Source organism: Berghia stephanieae, chromosome 11, assembly GCF_034508935.2.
Source record: "Berghia stephanieae isolate SIO BIC M18660-M18661 chromosome 11, UCSD_Bste_1.3, whole genome shotgun sequence".
Classification (NCBI taxonomy): domain Eukaryota; kingdom Metazoa; phylum Mollusca; class Gastropoda; order Nudibranchia; family Aeolidiidae; genus Berghia; species Berghia stephanieae.
In genome coordinates this window covers 36,611,421-36,638,640 of record NC_088370.1, presented here as the reverse complement: position 1 = coordinate 36,638,640, position 27,220 = coordinate 36,611,421, and the positions used below count along the sequence as shown (strand labels likewise).

The following is a 27,220-nucleotide window of genomic DNA, read 5'->3' as shown; positions in this document are numbered from 1 at the left end:
GTAAAATTGGCCGTTTTGAACCCCGAAAAATATTCATTTTAAAATTCATAACTCTTGAACCAATTGAGATATCTCAAAAGTTTAAAAAGCATTGGAATAAGCACAGCAAGCTGCTTCTGTTAATACCAATTTAAAGAAGTTCTTTATAATTTGAAATTTTCACTAAACTGCCTATGCTAAGTGTTGACATCTTGGCTGCCAGTGCTTACCTCGCGTGTCGCGTGGCACCACATTGGGTGAATAATTGACCCCCACCCCAATACACACACACGCACACAAACACACACACCCAAATGTGTTTCCCCTACTATGTACTACTACAGACTAGGCTACTGCTACTATGTAATGTTACTCTTAACGAAAAATAAAAAAAAGGAAAGAAGCTAGGCTAAAAATATTTAAATCGCCCGTGTCTGTTGTTTTGCTTTACTTCGTTCGAAGTCCTAGGCTGGGGCAGGAAATGCTCGTTATTTCCGAGTTGACCTCGTTTTCATACTCGCTACTTTCATGCTAATTTTATTGACTCAAATAAGAGAAAAAAACGGGGATTTAGATTTTACTCGCTATTTCCGAGTTCTCGCTATTTCCGAGTACGTTACTTTCATGTTCTACTGTACTTAGTTTGAGACCACCTATAAGTCTCATCTCATTCCAAGACAAAGAAAGCATGTTGGAAAACAGATATAAGGGGATAAAAGACACAGTATGTACCTCCCTGCCCACTATGGGAGGTCTGGAACCCCACCCAGTTCGACGGTTTCCTCCCCGTCAAAAACTCCGGCCAGGGTCAGGACAAAACGAGTAATCTCATTCCAAGACAAAGACCCAAAACAATTGGAAAAACAGATATAGAAGGGTATGTAAGATACAGCAAGTACCTCCCTGCCCACTATGGGGGGGGGGGGGGGAATTTTAACTCAAATTCTATCGAACAAGTAGTATTTCAGAGCCATGAGCCAATGGAGCCGGAGTTTATTCGTTTTTCTATAGGGTCAAACAGTCAAAAGCAATTTATTGCTACCCTTTTGATAGGACATAAGTCTATCACAAAGTAGTTCCGCCAGACCTAACAGGCCCAGCTACCCAATCAGTGCTGGGTGAAGAGGGGGCCAGAAAACAAAATATCTAGATTTGCACCCGGTATAGGTCTCGGCCTCCTTTGCGTGTGAAACGAGTGCTCTACCAGTTGAGCTATCGCCCCCTCTCCCCCTCCCCCCCCCCCCCCCCCCCCCCCCCCCCCCCACACACACAAACACTCACAAATCAATGTTAAATATTGCACTTGACCCGACATAACACCTTTTTAAGACAAGTAAACAAAAAGACTTGAGCATTTACATAGCGCAATATCCACTAAACGTGCTCAAAGAGCTTTACAAAGGATCCCAAGCCAACAGTAACACATAACATGTAGAACGGGACATGACGCCTGATAGGCGATATTACAATTTTTTTTCCAACAGAGACAATGTTGTTAACGGTCAGGTACTCATTTTACACCTGAGTACGGTGAGAGAATGTGAGTAAAGAGCCTTATCCAATGACTCAACTATACGCCGACGAGGCTTGAACCCAGGACCTTCCGATCCGAAAGACTACAAGACTACATAGCCACACAAGTAGTCATATTTCTTTTTCCTTCGACACAGATGGAAGATTACCTAAAAGGAATTATGACTCATGTTTAAAGCATGCAATTTAGAAAGAGAATAATGTAATATAGATAGTATGCGATTGGCTAAGAAACTCACAACATTACCATCCGGAAGTATAACGGACCAACACACAAAATTATGTGTAACCTTAAACTTTTACAATCTGGTTAATTCAGTTCGGTGAGAAATATTCATAAACGCGGATTACAAAAAGCAATAAAAAAGACCTGGGTGACGTCAACTTCGAACTATCTATAGATAGTATGCGCTTGGCTAAGAAGCTCACAACATTGCCATCCAGAAGTATAACGGACCAACACACAAAACTGTGTATCCATGAACGTTTATAGTCAGGTTGATACAGTTCGGTGAGAATTACTCATAAACGCGGATGGCAAAAAGCAATAACAAAAACCTGAGCGACGTTAACTTCGAACTCTCTATACTTTGAGCACATAAAGCTGGTTCAAACAAAGAAGCGCAACTGAGTTAATAGAGACGGTACCATTTATCAAGATATAGTTATCTCCCTTGTATTTATCGGTGACACAGTGACCGGTGACTCGTCATTTAACAACAATGCGATTTATGGGTAAATGTTTTGATTGAATTAAATAGTGTAATGTAAAACAAATAAATAAATAAATAAATAAATAAATAAATAAATAAATAAATAAATAAATATTTTTTTAGAAATATTTAAAAAAAAAAAATTTTTAAAGAAACAAACAAACAAACAAAATATAATTCCAAATTAATACCAATTTGACACAGTTGGTTAATTCTTTAAAATGTGCATCTCCTTGGGCTAACCATGCTAGATTCTCTTTTTATTGCATCGTTTATTCCCCGATCAGGCCATATGATGGAACTACTTTATGTTCATTTTATGCACCGCAGGTTACTCGTAAGACATCCTTTATTTTTGTTGGTATGAGCACGATTACATGTTGTGAAGTTCTTAACTAAACTACTACTACTACTACTACTGCTGCTACTACTACTACTACTACTACTACTACTACTACTACTACTACTACTACTACTACTACTACTACTACTACTACTGCTGCTGCTGCTACTACTACTACTACTACTACTACTACTACTACTACTACTACTACTACTACTACTACTACTACTACTAACTACTACTATTACTACTACTACTGCTGCTGCTACTACTACTACTACTACTACTACTACTACTACTACTACTACTACTACTACTACTACTACTATTACTATAGAGCAGTAAAATTAGGTGCCCCAAACGTAAACAAAGGTCAAGAAGCACATGGCAAACCACATGTTCCTGTCTTGACAGCTCACGACGTTCCAATGTAAATTATAGAAAAAAATAACCTTTAAAATTTGGCTGTTAGGTGGCAAAAAAAAAAAAAAACACATATTCATAAATACTCGATCATGCATCAAATAATGTCTAGATATGGATATTTTATGGAACAAAAGGTAAAATTTATCAAAAGTTACAGTCTATATATTTTTAGACCAGAGCAAATTATTGCGCTGGTGTGAACAAAACGAGAATTATTCGGAGCCTGATTTTCATAATAATTTAGCCTTATATTATTATTTCTGCAACTGTTAGATTTTATGTAAACATATTTTCAATACTGAAAGTGTATTGCCTACAACTCAAACTACAAAATTGGGAGACCTATATTGTGCGTAAATTATTCCGGTCCCTAACGGAAATCACAAGCAACGTGTTATTGTTTACGTTTGGGGCACCTAATTTTACTGATCTATTACTACTACTACTACTACTACTACTACTACTACTACTACTACTACTACTACTACTACTACTACTACTACTACTACTACTACTACTACTACTACTAGGTACTGCTAATAGAGCAGTAAAGTTAGGTGCCCCAAACGTAAACAATAACAAGTTGCTAGTGATTTCCGTTAGGGACCGGAATAATTTACGCACAATATAGGTCTCCCAATTTTGTAGTTTGAGTTGTAGGCAATACACTTTCAGTATTGAAAATATGTTTACATAAAATCTAACAGTTGCAGAAATAATAATATAAGGCTAAATTATTATGAAAATCAGGCTCCGAATAATTCTCGTTTTGTTCACACCAGCGCAATAATTTGCTCTGGTCTAAAAATATATAGACTGTAACTTTTGATAAATTTTAGAAAATTTTACCTTTTGTTCCATAAAATATCCATATCTAGACATTATTTGATGCATGATCGAGTATTTATGAATATGTGTTTCTTTTGCCACCTAACAGCCAAATTTTAAAGGTTATTTTTTTCTATTATTTACATTGGAACGTGAGCTGTCAAGACAGGAACATGTGGTTTGCCACGTGCTTCTCGACCTTTGTTTACGTTTGGGGCACCTAACTTTACTGCTCTATACGTCTACTATCGATCGTCTGCAACGATATTTGATTTCGATGATCGCCTGATACTGACTCTTCTTCATGTGAAGTTGCATCACGTCCCTTCGGAAGAATGGTGATTGACAGATTGGTCACCAAGGGAGAACTAAATTGTGACTAGATACTTTCACGGCGATTCCGTCACCAACCTTTTCCTTTTGAATATTTTCAGAAAACACTTGACCATTAGAATGACTAAGAAGTCAATATTTAAAGCAAGTGTATATGTACTTCCAAACAAGTGTTATGAATGTGGATGAACGTTGTTGAAAGTAATTTCATATTTTTTTAACCTTTAGACAGTTGCTCAATTTCATTTGCAAATAGAGCATTCCAGCTTGTCAATAGCAAATCATTTTTAGATCACAGTTTTCATATAGTTGCCAATAATAATTTTCAACCCTGCATCTAATCTGCAGTGGTTAGGCATAGTTTAACTTATTGCTTTAAAAAAAAAAAAAACAAAAAAAAAAAAAAAACAAACAAACAAAAAAAAAAAAAGGATAAAGATTTTTGCTCTACAATCTAAAACTTTCTGACATCGGACGATCTCGCAAATACACACACCGTTGCACACTCCTTGCCCACTGGCCCATTTCATTAGACATTTATTGTTCCAGAAATGGCACCGCAAAGAGATAGTGTCTTAGAGGATGACGAATACTTTAGGGCTATCAATGAAAGAACTGTTGATGATATATCTCTGGACTTTTTCTATAAACCACATACTATAACTCTGCTACTGACATGTATCTCAGGACTGCTTTATTTTGCATGCACAAGGTAAGGACAAGGAGGAGTGATGCTGATGAGGTGATGGTTATTATAAAACGCCGTGACTGTTATTATTTATTCTCAATATGTCTGAGAATAGACACTGTCTGCCAATAACGATGGACGGTTGAAACTCCGCTATTTTAAACATTTATCATCCAAGTGCGATTATTCTCATGTCTGAACTGAGAATTTAAAAAATAATTGATTATTGAATGGGAGTCGTACAGGGTAACCGGCCACATTCACATCGCCTCAGGATCTACGTCACGGTAACCAGTAACTGGTTTGCCGCTGCAATAAAAGGATGGGCCTCTCTCTCTCTCTCTCTCTCTCTCTCTCTCTCTCTCTCTCTCTCTCTCTCTCTCTCTCTTGTCATAGTGTCTTCCCCTCCCCTTCGCATCTCATGGTAAAACAAAATCTTTCTACTCGGTTTACAAATACATGTAGGATTTGTCTCTCACAAGGCCTAGGCTAATGATAGGTACTTTGGTAAAAAAATTCAAATTGGATTGAGCTCAATAAAACCTTTATACTTTTAAAGTGCTTTAACACGATTCTAACGATACCAAAATTGTGAAAATTGGATACGTATAAGCAGAAGAAAAGTTATCTTAGTTTAAAGGCTGAAAAATGGTCTTCTATTTGCCTTTGTGATTTACTGACGGACTTTGTGACCTGAAAATTGTTGCATTTCCGGTAGTAACCACCATTTGGATTTCAAAACTGGTCTAAATGGCCGCTAAGATTTGAGTAAGGATTTTGCTGGAACGAATTTCATGGATGCAGTATACAACTTTGTCCTGAATTTAATAGACACTATTAAAGTTAAGATGAAGATGTTAAATAAACGTGCCATCATGAAATTTTGATTCACTAAGTTCTAATATTTTAATTATCCAAAGCTAAATTATACTCTATTTTATCCATAATCAAAAGTTATACTAAATTGTCATTGATTTTAAAATAAACTACATAGAGTAATTTCTCCTGAAGAAAATAAGACATAAATCATTACAATCCATCCATAAACTTAGATCTATGGAACTTTTTCTGAGACCCATCACTCAAAAGTCCAAAAAATTGGGTCACAGCCACTAGCCCATTTCTTCCTGCTGGAGGGCCAAATGGACGTTTACAAAAGTACCTACTAATGACAAGATATCGGGTAGTGGGTGGTAATACCAAATTATAGATTATCTGTTTGGCCAAGTTGGCAGTCTGCCTATAACACACACACACACACACACAAAGGGGGAAGAAAGACAAGATCAAGGTCATAAGTTACCGTGCACCAAGCTCAATGCCCCCTCGCTCCTCCTTCCCAAATCGCAGTACAAGTACGTAGATCCTGAGGCTAGGTGCCCGATTACAATGTACGTAGACACTCCGTTATTGAATTGGGAGACAACACCTGTCTACCAATAACGATGGATGGTTATTCACAGACACTTTTTGAAACTCCGCTCTTTTAAACATTTATGCACATTCCAGAATATATGCAAAGTTACGGAATGCACATAGAAATAAGTAAAGTTAATAAGATATCAATAAAAACAATAAATCAGTCGATGGATAGTTATAGTAGGCGTAATTCTATAATCACCAGATATTTCGCCACACTGAAAAGTTGACTCTTAATTTTAGTTTGTTGTTTTTGTTGTTTTCTGTTATTTTGTCTATTCCAAAAAAAAATTAAAAAATCGCAATTTCTATCACTATCACTTTCGGTTTTTCTCCCAGTACAGAAACAATTCTACATAATCTGTCTGGTATTTTTAAAACATTTTTGTAATGGGGAATATTTTTCTTTGGATTGAAAATACATGTATTTCCATTACATCAGTGGTCAATGAGCTCATATCATAAGCTTGAGGTGCCTGAATGAGCCAATAAGATGGATAGAAAAATAAAGTGAGCAAATGTGACTCATATATAAGGGAACAACATAAAAGAAGCAATGTTTCAGCCCTTGGCCTTCGTCAGGAGACGAAACAGCAAAAGACAAAAAACTTGAGGTTACAAAAAATCAGATTTTGTAAAATGTGGAAACAGACCCTCTCTGGTAATAACCAAACGCCTGGCTTTTCATTATTGGCAGACACATGTATCAGGTTGGCAGAATGATTTTATGCAAAATACCAAACTAGGCGTGAAATATACCAAATATTCTTAAAAAAGAATGCCAGTGGTTATTTGTGTCCAAATCAGTTGATATCAAGTGATATTTAACACAAGATGAAAGTAAATAGTGCTCAAATGCCAAATCCAGCTTTTTTTAAAAAGCAAATGGATCAATGAGATGTAAGTTTTTGACACTTTGAACTGAAACGCCAAACTGGAAATTCACCTTCCTTTTTTCAACCTGCAAGAAACTTGTTAGTCATCAAATCGGTTCACAGTCCACCAACCATTAATGTAACTTACTTTAAATGTCGCTATTGTCTTTGCTCTTTGATGAATATCAACTATTTAATTCTTCCCTCTTTTTATTCCCACACAGAGACGACAGTGATGGAGGACAGAACATTCTGAATGGAATCATCTGTGTTGTCTTTTTCTTTCTCATAGTCAGCGTGTTAGCATTCCCAAATGGTAAGAAAATTATTTGATTGGAGGAATCTGTTATTTTACTCGTGTTCAAAGGAAGGGTTAATTGAAGTGGAGACAAAATGTGGGGGGGGGGGGGGGGGGGGGGGGGGGGGGGGGGTTTAGCTTTGATTCCATTATAATAATAATAATAATACACATTTATATAGCGCTCATTCTCGTGTAAAACACAAGCTCTGGGCACTTTACAAAAATTATCAATTTTGAGTGGAAAAAAAAATTACATAAATTACATAATTGAGGGGAAAAAATGTAGCTTTTTTACACCACAACATCTGACGAAAGATAACTTTGCTTTGAAGAAATATAGAATCATAATTTTTAACAACCATTTAGTGATGAAGGAAATTACCCTCGAATGCCTTAAGCCATTCTGCCACACGTGCGCCTTCTTCCACCTGTCTATTCATAGAATTGAGAAATCTCTAAAAACCACACTTTCATTTTTTTTTTAATTTTAATTTTTTTTATTTAAAAAAAATGCAAATCTATTTGATAATAATTATGTAATCTAACTGAACTGACTATTTTTGTTCTATCCTTACACTAAGGTCCCTTCACAAGACCTCACCCAGCTCTATGGCGGATAGTATTTGGTAAGTCTTACAGGATACGGATCAAGGATTCATCCTATAACATAGCAGACAACTGAACTGTCCCTATAAAAATGGGAACGGGAATGTCTCGATTTGGCAGTACAAAAGGGTTAAATTGGCTGTTTATATTTCAGGAGCAAATTAAAATAATGAACACTACAGACGACTGAGATAATGTGGTAGTGGTGTTGTTAAGATGAATAAACAAAAACATCAATGCAGAGTTTCTTTCATCCTGTTTTGTTGATAAATGGAAAAACTCGAAACGTCCATTTTATCTGTTTTTCGTATATTAAATTTAAGCTTACATTCAATTTCTGTTATTTATTTCTTCGAGCTTTGAGCAGCAACATGTACATTGCCCTCAACTATAAGACTGTGGTACAACTTGGTAAGCTCCCCTTAAAACAATTGTGAACACTGAGCTGATGAATCTTCCACTAGGAAGTTCCAAAATGTCGTATCATGATTACTTATACCATACATGCCGAATATTACAAACATTTCGTAATTTTACGAATTTAAGACAAATTTCATGGCCAAAATACGAAATTTTATGGAAAATTACGAATTTTACATTCTTAGTAATACTTAAATGATAATAATAATGATAAGAAGAACTACAACTACCGCTACTACTACTATTACCACTACTATAATAATAATAATAATAATGTGGTTATTCATACACAATTTCAGAAATTACGAATTTCCTTGTCAAATTACTAAATTTAAAGTTTTCAATTTGGCAAGCCTGTCATGATTACTTATTCCTTAATATTAACCCCCGATCCTCGACTGCTGTATAAACGTAACACACACCATTCCCACCTCAATGCCACCGCGGTCGTTTTAATGTAACACACCTTTTCCAAGTGACACGCGCATCAGTTGTAGAAACGTAACACAGACCCGACCTTGATTCAGTAAAAATTACATTGTGTTCTTTATGAAATAAAAGCCGAAGTTTGATTGGTTGATATTATTAGTTTCAGCCATTCAGCAAACAGTTTATTTAAGCTGTTTGGGTTGAGTATGAAGCTAGTTTTTGACGTATGAAATGACGCGATCAAACCCGAGTGACGCTATATGTTAGCTACGTCATTCAAACTTGCTAGGGAAGTACTGGGAACCATTCGTTATTTCTGGTTGACCCCAATGCGGTACTAGGTACTAGAGTTAATACCTTAGACTTGCACGTGGTGCATCCCCCCCCCCCCCCCCCCCCCCCCCCCCGATTCCATGAACTGTAATAATGTGATAACTTAGATCTCCAGTCAGATGCAGGATTCAACGACCTTTTAGCAGAGAGAGCCTAAATAAGGTGAAAGAATGAGAATTCAAACGTGCGGCGATGAATTACTGATTAGATCATTATTGTTTTGAGGAACTAAATTTTCTATGTTTTCTTGTGTGTAAAAGATCTGCTTATGGCGATCAATAATTTATTATAACAGAGCTGTCAACTCTCCCAACTTTATGAAGAAATTTTTGGATTTTTGTTCTCTTTCCCAATTTCCTAATTACCCGCCATTTTCTCGATTTCGATGGTGAGTTTTATTCTAGAAAAATTGTCATCATCATCATCGTCAACAACAACACAATTTCATTTTAAATCCAAGATCTGCAAGAAAATAAAAAAACAACAACAAAAAAAAAAAAGAAAACAAGTTCCTGAATTTTATAACTGAAATCTTGGCATGTCTGTAATAGATATAATAGATTTTAAAAAATTTTCTTGATCATTCATCAAAATGTTTGCCATGAATGACCAAATTATAATCTGTATGCATACATGCCGAATCTTACGAATTTTAGACAAATTTCATGGCCAAATACTAAATTTTATGGAAAATTACGAATTTTTAATTCTTAATAATATTAATAATAATAATAATAATAATAATAATAATGATAAAAAGAAGAACTACTACTACTACTACTACTTCTACTACTACTACTACTACTACTACTACTACTGTTATAATAATAATAATAACGATGAGAAGAACAACTACTACTACTACTACTATAATAATGATAATAATAATAATAATAATAATAATAATAATAATAATAATAATAATAATAATAATAATTTTGTGGTTGTTCATACACAATTTCAGAAATTACGAATTTCCTTGTCAAATTATTAAAAATTGACATAAAAATTACTAAATTTGAAGTTTTCAATTTGGCATGTCTGTGTATGGTTGGCGCTGATAATACGTTAAAATGTCTCTCGCCCTACAGGATTGAGTGTTTTATACTTTATGCTGCTGCTCTTCCTCCTGTTCCAAACCCGTGAGGACATAATGAAGATGATGAGATGGCTCTACCCGGAACTCAAAGACGCTGGTCCGGACCTCAAGGTGAGAAATTTTTTGTTTTTGTTTTTATTCATCATCATTTTTAATTTAAAGTAGTGATTAGTCAATTGGATTCAGTAGTCTGAATTAACGCCGCCCGGCAACGGCGGCCATCTTGGTTCAACAAAGAAAATCATTACTTTTTATTCTTCATGCTGGATAGAACTTTTCATATGCCTTGTGATCAGAATGTGTAAAAGTCAAAACATGATCAAATTTATGTGTTTTTTTCCCCTCTGGATACGCTTTTATGCTCGCCGGAGAAATATTTCATACGGGCGTCCACCATTGTTCCGATAGTTTAGAGCCAGTGTTACTAAGTTACCATGCGTCATTAGGAAGGAAGTGACGTTACGACTGTTGAAGAGTATTAAGATTCTAAAAAGAAAAGAAAAAAGTTATTTCCAAGGAAAATATTGGCTTTGGGTAAGTATCACTTGTCACGACTGATTGATGCAAGATATGTAAAACTAGAAAAAAACCTTAAAAGAAATAAAAGCTGCATCCGGACCTCAAGGTGAGAATTTTTTTAAATTTTTTTTTTTTTTAAATTGAGCTTTTATTCATCATCATTTTAAATTTATAATATTGATTAGTCAATTTAGATTCTAAAAAGAAAAGAAAAAAGTTATTTCCAAGGAAAATATTGGCTTTGGGTAAGTATCAGGTGCGCACCGACGAGGATCGTGATTCGTGGAGACAGCTGACCGGCAACGTACTCAAGAGCACAAGCCACGATGGATGATGATGAAGTATCAGGTGTCAGGACTAATTGATGCAAAATATGTAAAACTAGAAAAACACATGAAAAGAAATAAAAGCTGCGTTATCTTTTTGTCGTATCATTTAACTCTTTCGAGTTCACCCTCATTGAATATCGAACAAATTTGTTTGATTTTCCATTCATGTGAACTCGAAGAGAGTCAAGTGAGAATACGCATTGGCGTTTTGTAAGGGCAGAGGAACTGTTTCAGTTCCAGTTATTTTCATAAATTTTACCCATGATATTGATTTATCAATAATTTCAGGAATACGCCGTCAATTGCTCGGACATCACTGTCCAGCGATTGGTTGGCAGCATGGATGTGTTCATAGTGTGCCACTTTTTCGGATGGCTGACAGGTCTGTTTTAGTCACTACGGCATCTGTGACATGAGCCTTATGTGGATTCACTGAGGTATTATTATAATATGAACCAGTGCTGAGGTTTTTCCTGGGATTCGTGAAAATCAATGATTGGAGTCAGAGAAGGAGTTTTCCTCCTTTTAAAAATTCTACCTCCCCCCCCCCCCCCCCAATCAAATGTATAGACCTGTAAATTCTCAGACAATTAACTGAAATCAGTCAATTTGTCAAATTCAAATATTTAAAAAAAGGAAAGAAAGAAAGAAATAAATAAAAAAAGAAAGAATTCACAAATCGTAGTCCATGACCGTAAAGTAATAGGAGTGTTCCACAGCGCTACGCATAGCTCATGGGGACCGTTTATATTAACGATGTATATATTGCCAAGACTAAGCGATGCTTTTTATAAAAGGCGTGTCTGAACACTTCCCTGGGTATTTTCACACATCCTTCGTTAAATTATTTTTTCACTTTCCAAACCCGTCGTGATCCCAACTGTAGCCAATTTTAACTGAGCCACCGAGCGATAAATTTCACTGTTTCATCTAAGCCAAAATTGACCACATTTACCTGGCGAGTCTCAAAAGTATGATAAGGTAAATTGCGAATGCCGGAAGTCCGTTATGTAGTCGCCTTCAAATCGAAAGTTAGGATAGATTGCTACAAGCACATTTCGATTGCCTCACGTTGTAAACAAACTGGTTGACCGTTTCTTCACTGATTGAGTACCTGATTATAAGGAACAATGGTAAGTGGCCTAATTAATTCCCGTGCAAATCAGGACGTTTTCTGCCATTGTTTTGCTCAAGCCCAAGCGAGCTTGCTGTTTTGTGGCAATTTACCTTCATTTCGATTCTTTGAATTTTTCCGCTACGCCTGCCGAAGTTTCTTCTTGATAATTCACTTCTACTTAATAATTCAGTGTATTGGCCTGAAGTCATATTTATTTAAGTTTTTTTTCTGTCATTTACTGATTGAACATCAAGTTTGCTCATTGCTACATTATTCTAATGTTCTCACAGTGGCTGAGCTGTTCGTGGATCGCAATTCAATTCAGACTTGTCGAGCATCGATAAAGATGTGAGGAATAAATTCAATTGGTCATGGCTAGAAGTTGAAGATGATAATGGTGATTATTTTTCTGACTATGTCAAAAAAATTCCAGAGGCAGGAATATGACTTTGATGAAGTCATCTTTACCTATATGAATGACATGCTTATTTAGCATTCCTTCTACATCAAATTATGGCAGTCATACTTCCAGTAAGAAATAACACCCACTATTTTAATATATTGTATTTATCACTCTGCTCTCCTATGATGCCCTTATTTTTAAAAAAATAATTGAATCTTCAGTTTGTCGAAGAGTTTCAGTCAATTTTTATAGAGCTCATTTACAGGTCTAAATGTAGACGTAGTGAGAGCATACCTTCCAAATTTTACCAATTTTAGACATATTTCATGGCCAATTACGAAAATTTTATGGAAAATTATGAATTTAAAGTCTCAGTAATACTTAAATAATAATAATAATAATAATGATGATGATGATGGTGGTAATAACAATAACATAAGCATGACGGCATCAATGTCAATTTCTGGTTGTTCATATGCGATTTCAGAAATGACTAATTTCCTTGTCAAATTAATAAAAATTGACATAGAAATTACTAAATTTGAAGTTTTTAATTTGGCAGGTCTGTGAGAGACTTGATTTATGTAGGAACAAATAGGTGTAGTTTCCCCACTCTCCAGTAGGTAGCTAGAGTATTGATGATAGTTTATCATCTCAATTTCTCTAAAAGTGGGTGGGGGTTAGTGCAGTAAAAATGGGGCTAAAAGGCAATCATTGAAAAAATGTTCTTTTTCTTTTTCACTGTTTGTCACCATCAACACTGTAAATCGAATAAGAGAATGTGCCAGAAGTTTTTTACTCCAAAAGGATGTCCATTATTTTAATAGATATAACAACAATTGAGTTTGTAAAAATATTTAGAATAACTTGTGTCATGCTCTGCAAAAAAAATTGAATTTGTAATTCTAATCATGCTGACCTTTAAGTTTAATTTTGTGGCATTTGGTATACTCCTCTCATCATATGAATAACAATGTGAAATTGAATGTAAGCTTCAATTTAATTACAAAAAACAGATAGAATGGACGTTTCGGGTTTCCCCTTTATCAACAAACAGGATGAATGAAACACTCGAGATGATGTGGTAGTGGCGTTGTTAAGATAAATAGGATGTTTGTTGATAAAGGGGAAACCCGAAAAATCCATTCTATCTTTTTTTGTAATTAAATTAAAGACATTCAATTTCACATTGGTATTTATCCCCTCATCATAAGAAATTTGTCTTTTTATTTGTAGGCAATCTAAAATGAAGTAAACACAGTGAAAATTTGAAATGGCAGTCAAATCAAATCAATTTTTTTGTTTGTTTGTTTGTTTGTTTCAGGTGGTGTTTGCCCATCTCCTGCCCAATTTCCTGGAGTGCTGGTGGGATTCCTGGGTGCTTGACGTCCTTCTGTGTAACGGGATGGGGATCTGGATGGGGATGGTCATCTGTCGCAAGCTGGAGATTCGGGATTACCACTGGGATAGTCTCAAGTAAGAAGGATTCAGTGAGATTAAAATCATAGCAGTTCACAAAGAAATAGTCATCATATTTTGTATTGACATACCTAGCAAATGCTTTGATAGTCTCAAGTAAGAAGGATTCAGTTAGATTAAAATCATAGAAGCTCAAAGAAATAGCTATCATATTTTGTATTGACATACCTAGCAAATGCTTTGATAGTCTCAAGTAAGAAGGATTCAGTTAGATTAAAATCATAGAAGCACAAAGAAATAGTCATCATATTTTGTATTGACATACTTAGCAAATGCTTTGATAGTTACACAAGTAAGAAGGATTCAGTTAGATTAAAATCATAGCAGCTCAAAGAAATAATCATCATATTTTGTATTGACATACCTAGCAAATGCTTTGATAGTCTCAAGTAAGAAGGATTCAGTTAGATTACAATCATAGCAGTTCAAAGAAATAATCATCATATTTTGTATTGACATACTAGCAAATGCTTTGATAGTCACACAATATGAAATAAAAATAAGATAAATAAAATTCCCTTTATCCATCCCATGGGGGAAATATTTCTCTAGAGTCTTTTCCAAGGGAAGACTGAAATAACCCAGGTGTCAGCCGCTGTGCAGCGCGGCAAATTGAGCTAGGGTGAGGTGACTTGCTCAAAGCCACACAGCGCAGTGGCAGGTACAAAGCAAAGACTACTGCTGAGCCACGCTCATCCCCTTACCTACAATTAAGCTGTAAAGAATAAAGGCTGTAACAAAAAAGAAACTCTCCAATACGAGGGAAATTTCAACCTTTGGTCTTCATCGGGTAACAACAGATAGCTACTAAAAAACAAAAATAAAGCAAAAAACAAAAGCAACTGAAATATGGCAAGAATGTTTGTTTTTTTAAAGTTTCGATTGGTGGTATGGGAGGGGAGGGTAGATGGTAATAATTTGGAGAATCTATAATAAGATGTATTTTCACACTAGCCTTACACTTGGACATACCTCTGACAGCTAGATCTAAACGTTTTCTCTGATCTAACATCTTCCTATTTACTGGTGCTGAAATCACCTATAAGAGCACTATGAAACATAAACAAATTACGAGAGAACAAAATTATAAACTTACAGTGCTTGAATTTTATATAATATTTGCAATGTGGTACATTCATTCTTGTCTATTTTAAATCTATTTTTTTCTCTTTTTTGCCAGGGACATTCATTCTACAACTGGGAAGTTGAGACGAGCTGCTATGCAGTTTACGCCTGCTAGGTATGTATAGAATTTCAGTGTTGGGTATCATGCCAGTTACAATGAAAATAAGGCCATTATCTTCTAAATAATTTACAGGCTTTTTGAATTTGTTGGGAATAGATTTCAGGATTTTTTGGCCAAACCTGCACCCATGGATATATATTTTTAAAAATTTGCACAGCAATTTGTTTTGTTTTTGTTTTTTTGTTTTTTAAGGTGTCTATGAAACAGACAAAACAAACGGAAAGATTTGTCATTTTGATATTTTTGAAATAGAAATGGAGCATACTCTTTTATCTTTGTCCTTATCCTTTTGTGTTCAATGTTTGTTTATTATGATACCGGAGGTTGTTCACAGCGGAAATCCATACTCGTGTGAAAAATATAAGCATTTGATTGGTCCAATCATCAATTCTCCGTTGACTCAGGATTATTTTACTTGTATTTGTCTGTGGCTACTTTATCTGGCTGTTTTATAGAAAAAAAGAACTTTAAAAATTGAGCTTTTATATAGCGCAATATCCACTAAACATGCTCAAAGCGCTTTACAAGGGGTCCCTGTCCAGCAGCACCATTTAACATTTAGGACAAGACATGATGCCTGTAAGGCGATATTTTAATTTTTTTCGGACAGAGACAACGCTGTTAATGGCCAGGTACTCATTTTACACCTGAGTATGGTGAGAGAATGTGAGGAAAGAGCCTTTTCCAAGGGCTCAACTATGCGCTGAGCGAGGCTTTAACCCAGGGCCTTCCAATCCAAAAGGGAGTGTTATGCCACTAGACCACATAGCCGCACGCATACACACCTTTTCGGATGTCTGGGTGGGGTTCCTGACCTCCCATAGTGGGCAGGGGGGTACATACTGTGTCTTCTATCCCCTTATATCTGTTTTCCAACATGCTTTCTGTCTTTGTCTTGGAATGAGATTGCTTGGTTTTGTCCTGGCCTTGGTCGGAGTCCTTGGTGGGAGGGAAACAGTCGAATGTATAGTAATAGTTTTGGGAGATGATATTTTTTTCCTTGTGAATCATCTCTCTGTTATGCATTGTATTATGTTTAGTTTACATATTATATTATATGATTGGTAAACATTTGAGTGTATTCCTCTTAGTTGGGACCGTGCTTGTGTCTGGATGAGACTTTTAGGTGATCTCAAACTAAGAACTTTGACGGTGTGCTTTTGGAATCTACATCTGGTCCCTATTTGAACCAATTCCCCTTTGTCTTACCTTTTCTTTTGTGCTTAAATTGTAATTCTAGAACTTTTCACTATCCCATTTCCTTTCTTTTTACTGGCGCTGATATGACCTTAATGTATTGCAAGCGCCGTAAAACCCTCAAAAACAAAACCCAACTTTTCGGATGTTGACACCGCCGTTTGTTCGTTTGTGTCCCCAGCTGGCTGTACGTGAGATGGCTGGACCCCCACTCCACCACCATGAGGATTATCGCTGTCTGGATCCTGATTGTCGGATTCCAGATGATTGAGCTCAACACCTTTTTCCTCAAGCACATTTTCTGGGTGCCGCCACCACACGTCCTTAACCTCTACCGAGTCATGCTGATTTCCATGTTTTCAGCTCCGACTATCAGGTAAATTGCAGGGATGCCAAACCTACACTTTTTCATGCTTTCTTTCCGTTTTTTCACCAGTTTTCATACCTCAGCAGCTTTTCCTGTCTTCAAGAAAAAGGCCACTGACCACTGACGTAAGGTCTTACTTCTCAAGACAGATATATCATTTGATAATAGCAAGAAATGAAGTGAGTAGGAAAGTGCCAGAAGACAACGGAGAATTAAAATTTCGCAGCGTCGATGGGGGCTCGGGTCGTGGATAGCTCAGATGGTAGATACACAATCTCCTCGGCCTGGCGGAGTTGTCGTACCAGTAAGGTCACAGGTTCGAGACCCCATCACCATTGCGAAGTTTTTATTCTCTGTTGTCTTCTGGCACTTTCCTACGTCTTGTTATTATCGACATAAGTGCCTGCTCCACTCACTTTTCTGAATTAGAAATATCATTGTTTGTGTTTGATCATTTCAAAACTCTGTTCGTTTTAGATGAGATTTGGTAGTCCATTCATTTTCAGGGGTTTATTTTTCAGTAGTCCATTCATTTTCAGGGGTTTATTTTTCAACTATCGCATGGAATCCTTGAAATGGAAATACAATTTGTTAGTGAATTGTATATACAGGCTGCCTAACATCCCGCATTTTGCTTAATTATCCCACAAAACAGTCCTTGTTTCCATGTTCCCTCAAATGCAAGATATAATTCTGCATTTACACTAATAGGGAATAGGTTTAGTGAGTACCAAAGAGGATGACCATGATATTATTATCCTCATTTTGTATAATCAGTGATGATAATCTTCTGCGGATACATGGAATTTTGGGATTTTCGATGTTAACAAAAATTCTCGGCTGTTTTTGCCATGTCAAAATTTTCCTATGAGAAAAGTTCAGGTGATTATGTGGTGGATCTGTAGAAAAGTTGTCTTCATGTCTTGTGTCATGTTTTGACACCTGTGCTCAGTTGCATGAGTTTTGGTGACACTTCCAGTTTTATGTTGCCAGCCTAGACAGACTGGTGCCATATGTCAAAAGTATTATTATTGTTATTGTTATTGTTATTATTATTATTATTATTATTATTATTATTATTATTATTATTATTATTATTATTATTATTATTATTATTGTTATTATTGTTATTGTTATTATATTATTATTATTATTATTATTATTATTATTATTATTATTATTATTATTATTATTATTATTATTATTATTATTATTATTATTATTATTATTATTATTATTATTATTATTATTATTATTATTATTATTATTATTATTATTATTGTTATTATTATTATTGTTATTGTTATTATCATTATTATTATTATTATTATTATTATTATTATTATTATTATTATTATTATTATTATTATTTCCACAGACAGTACTATGTTTATGTCACTGACACCAGGTGTAAGCGAGTTGGAACTCAATGCTGGGTCTTCTGGTAAGTGGTTTGGTTACATTATAAACAGATAATAGTTTGTGGTTTCATCTAATTTAGAAATGATTGTATAAAATAATTGTTATCACATAAGGTCTCTAGACTTGCTGTTCTTAGTGAGCGATCCACAACATAAACTGGAAGGGTTAGGTAAAAAATTTAAATAGCACAAAGTCTTGGAAAATGATGTAATAATTCTCCATCAGTCGTAAAGTATTTGATAAGTAACATGTTACATGATCCCTTTTGATTGTTTCGAACAACATTATTTTTCTCACTGTATGTAAATTTGACAAAGTGAAAGAAGTTTTTTTATGCTTTTAGATTCTGTCAAAACAAAAAAATCCTTATTTTGATGAGTGTGATTTAGTCACAGATTTAAAAAAAAACTTTGATGACTATAGCTGCTCTCTCCATTCATGTTGTTAATTGTTTCCATTGGTCATGGTCCTGGGCCAGAGTTTTGAGACTGTCAAGATCTTGTTGGAGGGCACTGTAGTTTTTCTTAGAAATTTCTGATATGTAGAGAGATCCTGGTTCAGCATAGTTACTATTGATGTTGGTGGTCTACAACATATTTTATCTTAAGCGGGCTGCAGTGTACAATTTTTATCTCCTAAACATTATACTCCTATGGGGCAGCGTGGTTCAGTGATAAAGTCTTTGCTTCGTACCCGAAAGGTACTTAGTTCAATCACCCACTGCTTTTCTGTGTGACCACTCTGCTCTGAGGCTGACATTTGGGTTATTCCAGTCTTCCCTTGTAATAGACCATAAAGACAACTTTCCCCATGGGACGAATAAACAGAATTAAAAATTTTTTTTTTAAGTTTTAGTACGAATTTTTAATTTTTCAAGTAGACAGGTCTGTGAGACTCACCAAGTTGATTTATTTTTATATATATATATTTTCTTTTATTTTGTTATCTTCAGTGCCATCCTGTTGACAGAAAGCATCATTTGCCTCAAGTTTGGAATTCAGCTGTTCAGGGAGACGATGATTACCTACGTCATCTACTGGCTCGTCATTCAGGTATGTTGTTTTGATTCACTCTTACTTTTGAATGGCGTTGTTGATAGCTCAGTTGGTAGATCACCCTCTTCTCAAGCAAAGGGACTGAGATTGATCCGGCATGCAGTAGAGATTTTTCTCTGAGATTGTACTTATTTTAATTGAATCTGGATGGGGTTCCTGACCTCCCACAGTATGTCTTCTATCCCCCTATGTCCGTTTTCCAACATGCTTTTTGTCTTTGTCTTGGAATGAGATTACTTGGTATTGTCCTGGCCCTGGCTGGGAGGGAAACAGTCAAAATGTATAGTTAGTTTTGGCAGATGATATTTTTATTCCTTGTAAATCATCTCTCTGTTATGCACTGTATTATGTTTTTGTTTATGTATTATATATGATTTATAAACATTTGAGTGTATTCCTCTTAATAGGGACCTGTGCTTGTATCTGGATGAGACTTTTAGGTGATCTCAAACTTAGTACTTTGATAGTGTGCTCTTGGAATCTACATCGGTTTCCTATTTGAACCAATTCCCCGTTGTCTGCCTTATTCTTGGATGCTTTAATTGTAATTCTAGAACTTTTTACTATCCCATTTTCTTCCTTTTTACTGGCGCTGATATGACCTAAATGTGTTTTAAACAAACAAAAATTTTAATTGTATCAAATGTGTTTAATACAAATTCTAGATTCTTGTGAATCGATATAAAAAATAAGATGATAATAGTTGACTTCCCTTAAGTAAGGGACTGCGTGGCTCAGCGGTACGGTCTTTGCTTCGTACCCGAAGGGCACCAAGTTCTAATATTCGCTGCGCTGTGTGACCTTGAACAAGTCATCACGCCTTGGCTCAGTTTGTGGTGCTGAATTGCGGATGATGCCTGGATCTCTCCAGTCTTCCCGCGGAATAGACCCTCAAGACAAATTTCCCCTACGGGATGAATAAAGGGACTTTTATTTTATTTGAGGAACCATAATTCTTACGGCAGTTACGGTTTCTGGGACATGTGTGGAGAAGAGACAGAATAAAAAAAGTTGGTAACATCTGGGATGATCGAAGGAAAGAGAGCTAGAGGAAGACTAAGAATGACTTATTTAAATAACCTAAGAATGGCCAAATGTGACTTAAAAAGCAACACAGATTTCATGCGCACCGCAGAGGATCGTGATTCGTGGAGACAGCTGACCACCGGCAACGTGCTCAAGAGTACAAGTCACCATGGATGATGATGAATTCTTATAATCCATTTTTAAATCTAAATTTGACTCTCTGCATTGGACTTGCCAAGTATAGATACAAATATTGTTTCAGTCTAGAATGACAATGACTCTCTCTCTCGAGTTCAAATTTGTTTGATTTTCAATGAGGGTGAACTCGATAAGAGTAAATAGATAAGCATTTCTTCCCACAGGTTTACCATGCTCAATGTGCTTTTCAATGCTTTTTTAAAATCCCACAGCAGACCATAATAATATAGACTCTTGTTTCCATTTCATATCGTACAAGTCGTCTGTTAGACGTCCTTTATGTAACACCACTTTCACAATATCCTTCACTGCTTATAGTCAGGTACTCATTCACATCTGAGTCAAGTGGGGTAATGTTTGTGAAGTGCCTCACCCAAGGACTGGATGCTAGGACCAGATTTTTGTGATCACTGTCAACCCATTTGCCAGGTTCACATATCCAGACTGTATTAGTTTTGAAGTTACTTTTTAAAATTTTCCCTTTTAACTCAGAGACGGGAATTGGAAAATTTTTGATCAAATTTAATCACAAGCTTTGTTTTTCAGATATGGTTTAGATTTTATCTCAGATTGACTTTAATAGGGGACAGCGTGGCTCAGCGGTACGGTCTTTACTTCGTAACCGAAAGGTACCGAGTTTGATCACCCGCCGCCGCGTTGTGAGGCCAAGTCATCTCGTCCTAGCTCAATTTGTAGCACTGCACTGCGGCTGATGCCTGGGCTATTCCAGTCTTCCCTTGGAATAGACCCTAGTGACAAATTTCCCCTATGGGATGAATAAAGGGAATTTTAGTTATTTTATTTTGTTTTATGAAAAACATTGAAAATTTCTCAATTGTTTTTTTTTTTTTCCTCCTTTCATCCATTTAGGGCTTGAGCAGCTTCGTTTGTCTGTACCTGTGTACTATATTCGCTCAGAGATGGAACAAATGGAAGGTAGGAAAAACAACAATGTTTTATTAAAGTCTCTTGAGAAATATTGAACAAGCGGCTGGTTTAACTCATGGGATTTATCCTTGGTAATATTTTGGCTCGCCTTATTTCCAATAGCAACTGAATATTACACTGTGGAGCTCTGAGTGACTCTGGGTTCAGCTGGGTTGACTCATATTACAGTCGACTCTGCTTAATCGCACACCCTCGGGATTTCAGGTTAGTGTGTCGATTAAGCGGAGAAGCTAAAAATAGCATCTAAGTACCATTTTCCAAGTGCCATTCATTTAGGATCTTCCCCTATGAGTTTTCTAGGGGCTTAGGACTGTCATATTCAAGACATTAGAAGGAGTACTTTTAGTTTCTTTTTTTTGTTTTGTTTTGTTTTGTTTTGTTTTTGAGGCCTTTTTAAATAAAAATCTTTTCATATTCATGTTTCATCAAGATGTTGATGTCCAAAGTCAATACGACTTCAAGGATGAAAATAGCTAAGCCTTCCTCCATAAAAGTTTATTGTCCGTTATGTTTGTATTCTGTTGTTTAAGGCTGAAGATTGGATATTTTTCTTTTTAAATTTAGTTTCTTAGACAACAGTTAGGTATTTGAAAATAAATGATTTAGTGTGATCAGTTTTTGCTCAATCAATTTTCGAGCGCCAGATGATCCAATATTTGCTTTAAATTTTAAAATGAAATTTGTCACTTTTCCTCGACGTTGTAAAATAAAAAAATTTTGGCGTAGAATTCAAATGAGTCATGCAGATAGCATAAGTATTTGAGCCTTTCTCAAAATTTCTTATATGTTACAGTGAATGACATAATCCGTCGGATGGTGAAAAGGTTTGAACTGAGATATTGCAAGGTTTAGTTAGAAGGTCAATTTTTATCCAAAATGAGTTCTTGTCATAAATGATTAAATCAACCCTTTTTTGTACATTTTCGGGAAATATCAAAGCTTAATTTCACTTCTAAATATTTTTTACAGCTAGTCAAGTTGAAAAGTATGAAATTTGAGAAAAGTTGCTGGATACCTTTCCCATACATTTATTTGACTGTAACGTCATGAAAAATCACTCGATTTACTTCAAATAAATATTAAAATGCTCTAGTGAGCATTTCTTTCAGAAAATGCAAGAAAGAAAAACTGCAAATCCAAAATTTTCACCTTCCAACTGATTATGTCATGCACTGACACATTTTTGATTTCAACATTTTTCAGTGTATTTTTGTTTTTGTTTGTTTGTTTGTTTGTTTGTGTGGAAATGAGAAAATGGAATACTTTTAAAACCATTACATAAGCTTGCTTTGTTTTCTTTCCCCCTCCCTCCCTCTCTCTATCTTTCTATTCTTTAGCCCTCTGAGTTACAACACAGGAGTAACAAAGCAAAAAGGCACATCTTTTAGATGTGTGACAATGTGATTTTTTTCCCTTCTATTTTTGTCTTTTTTAAAATAGATATGAATCAATATTTCATCACGTTAAATAGATAAATTTTATTTCACATCATTGTGATAACAAACGCATGCAATCTTTTACTATATTACTATTGGTCAAGAATTGTGTCGTACACCTTACAAATGTCTTGATAATAAAAAAAAAACAAAACAACAATACTCCCACAACAAACCACTTTTTAATGTTATAAACAATGACTAAACTTTGGCCCAATAGAGCAATTTTATTTTCTATAAATATTTACAACATTAATTTTAAAAACCTGAATCAATTGATTTGTTTCTTTTTCTTTTTTTCCTCCCCTCAAGATATCTATTTAATGTCAGAATAATCAGACTTGTTCTCATTCAAGGCTACTTGCATGAACATTTGTCCTTCTATTTTCTGCTTTTTCATTTATCCATAATAAGTTTGTGTTTTACTTTTAAAAAAACCCAAATATAATAAAATGCAATCTATTGAATCCTTATTTTTTACGCATGATCTTAATACAGTTTATGTTGATTAGGTCATTTAAAAAAATTATTTTTGATTTGGTTAGCAAGTGGCTTATATATTAGAGATATGTTATATAGGGGTAACCATCGTTAAATCTTTTGGAACTAATTGAAAGTTATTCAAAACCTCGTCCCTTACGTTTAGCCAGTTGTTCCTTCAATCTAGATGTCCCTCGAATGCGCAAAAATGTAATGAAATTCTTGGGCCATTTGTGTGGCAGCGCCTTATCACAGAGCATTTCTGGAAAAGAATCCTTTGTTTTGTCTATTTTTAGGCTTTTGATTTAAACCTATTTGTATGAGAAACAAGATATTTCTCTGATTTGTGTTGTGTGTGTGTGTGTGTGTGTGTGTGTGTGTGTGTGTGTGTATTGAAGCGAATGTATTTTGTAAATTAAGCTCTTAGAGTCTCGTGTTTTGGAGTTTCAGTGCTGTTTAAGATTTCAGTATCATCATTGTTGTTATTATCATTATCATTATTATTATTATTATTATTATTATTATTATTATTATTATTATTATTATTATTATTATTATTATTATTATTATTATTATTATTAAAATTGTAATTATGATTATTATATAATCATGGTTTTCTGTTCGATAAAGTTGATTGGATTACACGGTTTGAAATGATGCAGACACTCAAGATCAGGTTGCTGAATCTGTAGATTTGACAGGAAATACTTGTATCCTATCCAAATGGTAGCAAGTAATTATAATTGCCAGTTTGATGCTATAGAAACTGCGGGTGGTTGGATGGGAGCATCACCCTTGAATCGTATACCTATGATGTTCGCATGGGTGTACGATCCGATAGTGATGTCGTTTCTTCTTCTCTTTACTAGCCTATCCTGCTTCTTTGGTTTGTGATTGTATTTTTGACAGGGGATATTTTTTTTTCTGTAAATCTTCTGCCTGTTTGTTCTTGGTTATTTATAATTTAGCTTATGATATCTTTAGGTTATGATTTTGATTTACATTTGTACTATTTTTGTTAGATTGCTTGTTTTTTTGTTTCAGCGGTCTCTCATATAACCTCAATTGTGTTGGAAGAGACCTAAAGCAACAAACAAAAAAAAAAAAAAAAAAGCTATAGAAACTGGAATATACCCAAGACTAAATGGGTATCTTGGCTCATATGGAATACGTTTATTATTGTGTCAAACTAGTCTAGATTTAAGCTGAATTTTCACCAAGTGATATATAGAATAGAGTCAATGATAAATAGTAAAGAACTCTATAGCAATCATGAATTAATTTTTGTCTAAATGAAAATTGTTGACAAAGGTTTCTTGCTATTCTGTCTAATCAGTATTTACTGTAGTTTGGAAGGCTTGCTCTCACTTGTGACTGTTTTGATATGAAATAATTTCAATTTTTATTTATTTTTATCATCAAATGAAAAAAAAAAAGCATATGGACGAAGATTCCCCTGTTCATCGGATCATCCGAAATCCCAGAACCATCAGCAACAGCAGCGACGACTCTTGCTTCGAGACGGAAAGGTCGACTTGGAAAGGGAAGGCCGTCGATGACAACCTGAATCTGTATTACAACAGTAGCAGTGGCCATTCACCGACAAGGCGTCCCATGGGGCAAGGCGACCCGTCTCGTATATCGGGGACTCAGGAGGATATCGATGAGGTAGCGGAAGAGGAGGAACAGGATACCTCCTTTACTGTGAGTAATGGATACAGGCTTCGGTCGAGGCAATCATCGGCAACCAAAGTTGGCAGCTCTGGTTCTGAGGATAAATTGACAAGACGTGGAATTAACGGAGCTTTATAGTTAAAATCTTTCCATTTGCAAGACAAAATTTTGTTTGAAGATATAATTTTATCTTATTATTTATTTGGGTTAAAGCTGCAGACTTCTCCGTATTCACAAAGAGAGCAGTCATGAGGTTCGAGTCCCATCGCTATTACTGCTCTCTTGGTGAAAATGCTAAAAGGAGATGTCTGGTTTAGGTAAAATAGAATCCTATAAGTAAAGGGGTTTTTTTGTTGTTTTTTTTTAGATATTAAAGGTTTTTATGTCTTTTTTTTATTTTAAAGTAAAGTTATTTAATCTATCTTCAACTATATGGTTGAGGAGTGAAAAACTTTGGTCGTACGAGGTAACTTTTTAAAACCATTTGTACAGTAAATGTCTTTGATTAAGTACTTTTTAATTGAATTAAGAGTACATAATTTATCTTCATAACCGCTAGCCCTGCATCAGGCGATTTTAAGCTTGGGTAGTCTCAAGATATTATGATTTGTGACCCATCGTCTCAACTCAAAACAGTATTATGTCGAGATGAATCTGAGGATGAAAATTAAATTTAGAAATAGTTTGCTTCAAATTCAATCTTACAAGTCTCAACTTCGCGCAGCCGAAGAAAATCACGACTGTGGGTGTTGAGAGGCCAGATGGACATACCTAAGACTTCATTATGATCTTATCTGTTTTTCGATCAAAGTCCATTTGGCCATTGACTCACTCCTTACCGACCATTTTCCGGATTTTCCCCATAACTTCACACCCGACCTATACAAAAATAGATTTATTTCACTCAAAACACAAAACCTGGTTATCTATTTATACTTTTTTTCTTCTTTTGTTTTTTTCCGTAAACGAGCTCTTCAACACAGTGTTAATATACTTTAAATATTATGATGGACAAAAGAAATTAGAATGGCAAAAATGTTGGCTGCATCGTAACAAATGTGACGATTTTCATATGGGTGGTAAGGAGGGGGATAATGCTTCTGATATAATAAAGAATAAGAACATGGGAGTTAATTTTGGTAATGGAGACGTAGTGTTTTAGTATTTATTCTTCACCGTACTGCACAGAAGTTTTCCCCAAGTTTGATATTAGTGACCATAGATTTCAATTTCCATCTCTTTCTTCATCCCAGCATAATAATACATAATAATAAGGCTTTGAGAAGTTGGGTCATATTTTCTCACTGTCCCAATAAGATGTATATTTCTTAATATAGATATAACGTAGAACTGTCACAAGCTCTTTTCAGTCCATTAAACAAAGGACGAGCAAGGAAGCAGCTGTCGTATTGCGTGGACCAAGTGTTGGAATATTAATCTAGTGGAATATTTGTTTAAAACAAAGAAATATAAAGTGCTATAGGACATTTCATGTCTGGGTTTCAAAATGCTCAATTTTGTTTCATGATATGTTTAATTGAATCCTTCACCTGCCCATTTGGGCAGTAAGTTTTATTTCATTTACTACATACAATTCATCTATCAGGTGTCCTATTTGTATAAGCAGTCTTATAATAATATCTATTGCCAACAGTCAGGCTGTTGAGGTGTCGGTAGTTCAGTTGTTAGAGCACTTGCTTTGCATGCAAAGGGACTAATTATTGATCCTGGGTGCAGTCAAGATTATAATCCCTTTGCCCACCCAATAGTGAATGGATAGCTGGGTTTATTAGACCTGATTTTAAGTACTTTGCAATTATAGACTAGCATTCAGTCCAAAGGGTAACAAGCAATTGTTCTGGTCTAACACTATAGAAACTTGAGATAAACTCATAGACTCCATGGGGGATATGATTCCGAAAGGGTTACTGTGGCCCATAACCCATTCACTAACATCCAATCTCAGTCTCTCAGTGCAGGAGACACATAAGGCTTGTTT

The 27,220-nt window shown here is 35.2% G+C and overlaps 1 protein-coding gene across 1 annotated transcript; it reads left to right on the top strand.

Annotated features, from left to right (window-relative positions):
- The first annotated feature begins 4,642 nt into the window (after window positions 1-4,642).
- Window positions 4,643-25,548, top strand: LOC144956412 (phosphatidylserine synthase 1-like). Its single transcript, XM_078886914.1, has 13 exons — window positions 4,643-4,867; window positions 7,362-7,453; window positions 8,020-8,064; window positions 10,318-10,436; window positions 11,462-11,559; window positions 13,256-13,277; window positions 14,018-14,169; window positions 15,353-15,412; window positions 16,797-16,991; window positions 18,361-18,426; window positions 19,357-19,456; window positions 21,554-21,619; window positions 24,985-25,548. The coding sequence occupies exons 1-13, from the start codon at window positions 4,707-4,709 to the stop codon at window positions 25,357-25,359; spliced, it is 1,551 nt and encodes a 516-aa protein (XP_078743040.1). The 5' UTR covers window positions 4,643-4,706; the 3' UTR covers window positions 25,360-25,548.
- The last annotated feature ends 1,672 nt before the right edge of the window (window positions 25,549-27,220 follow it).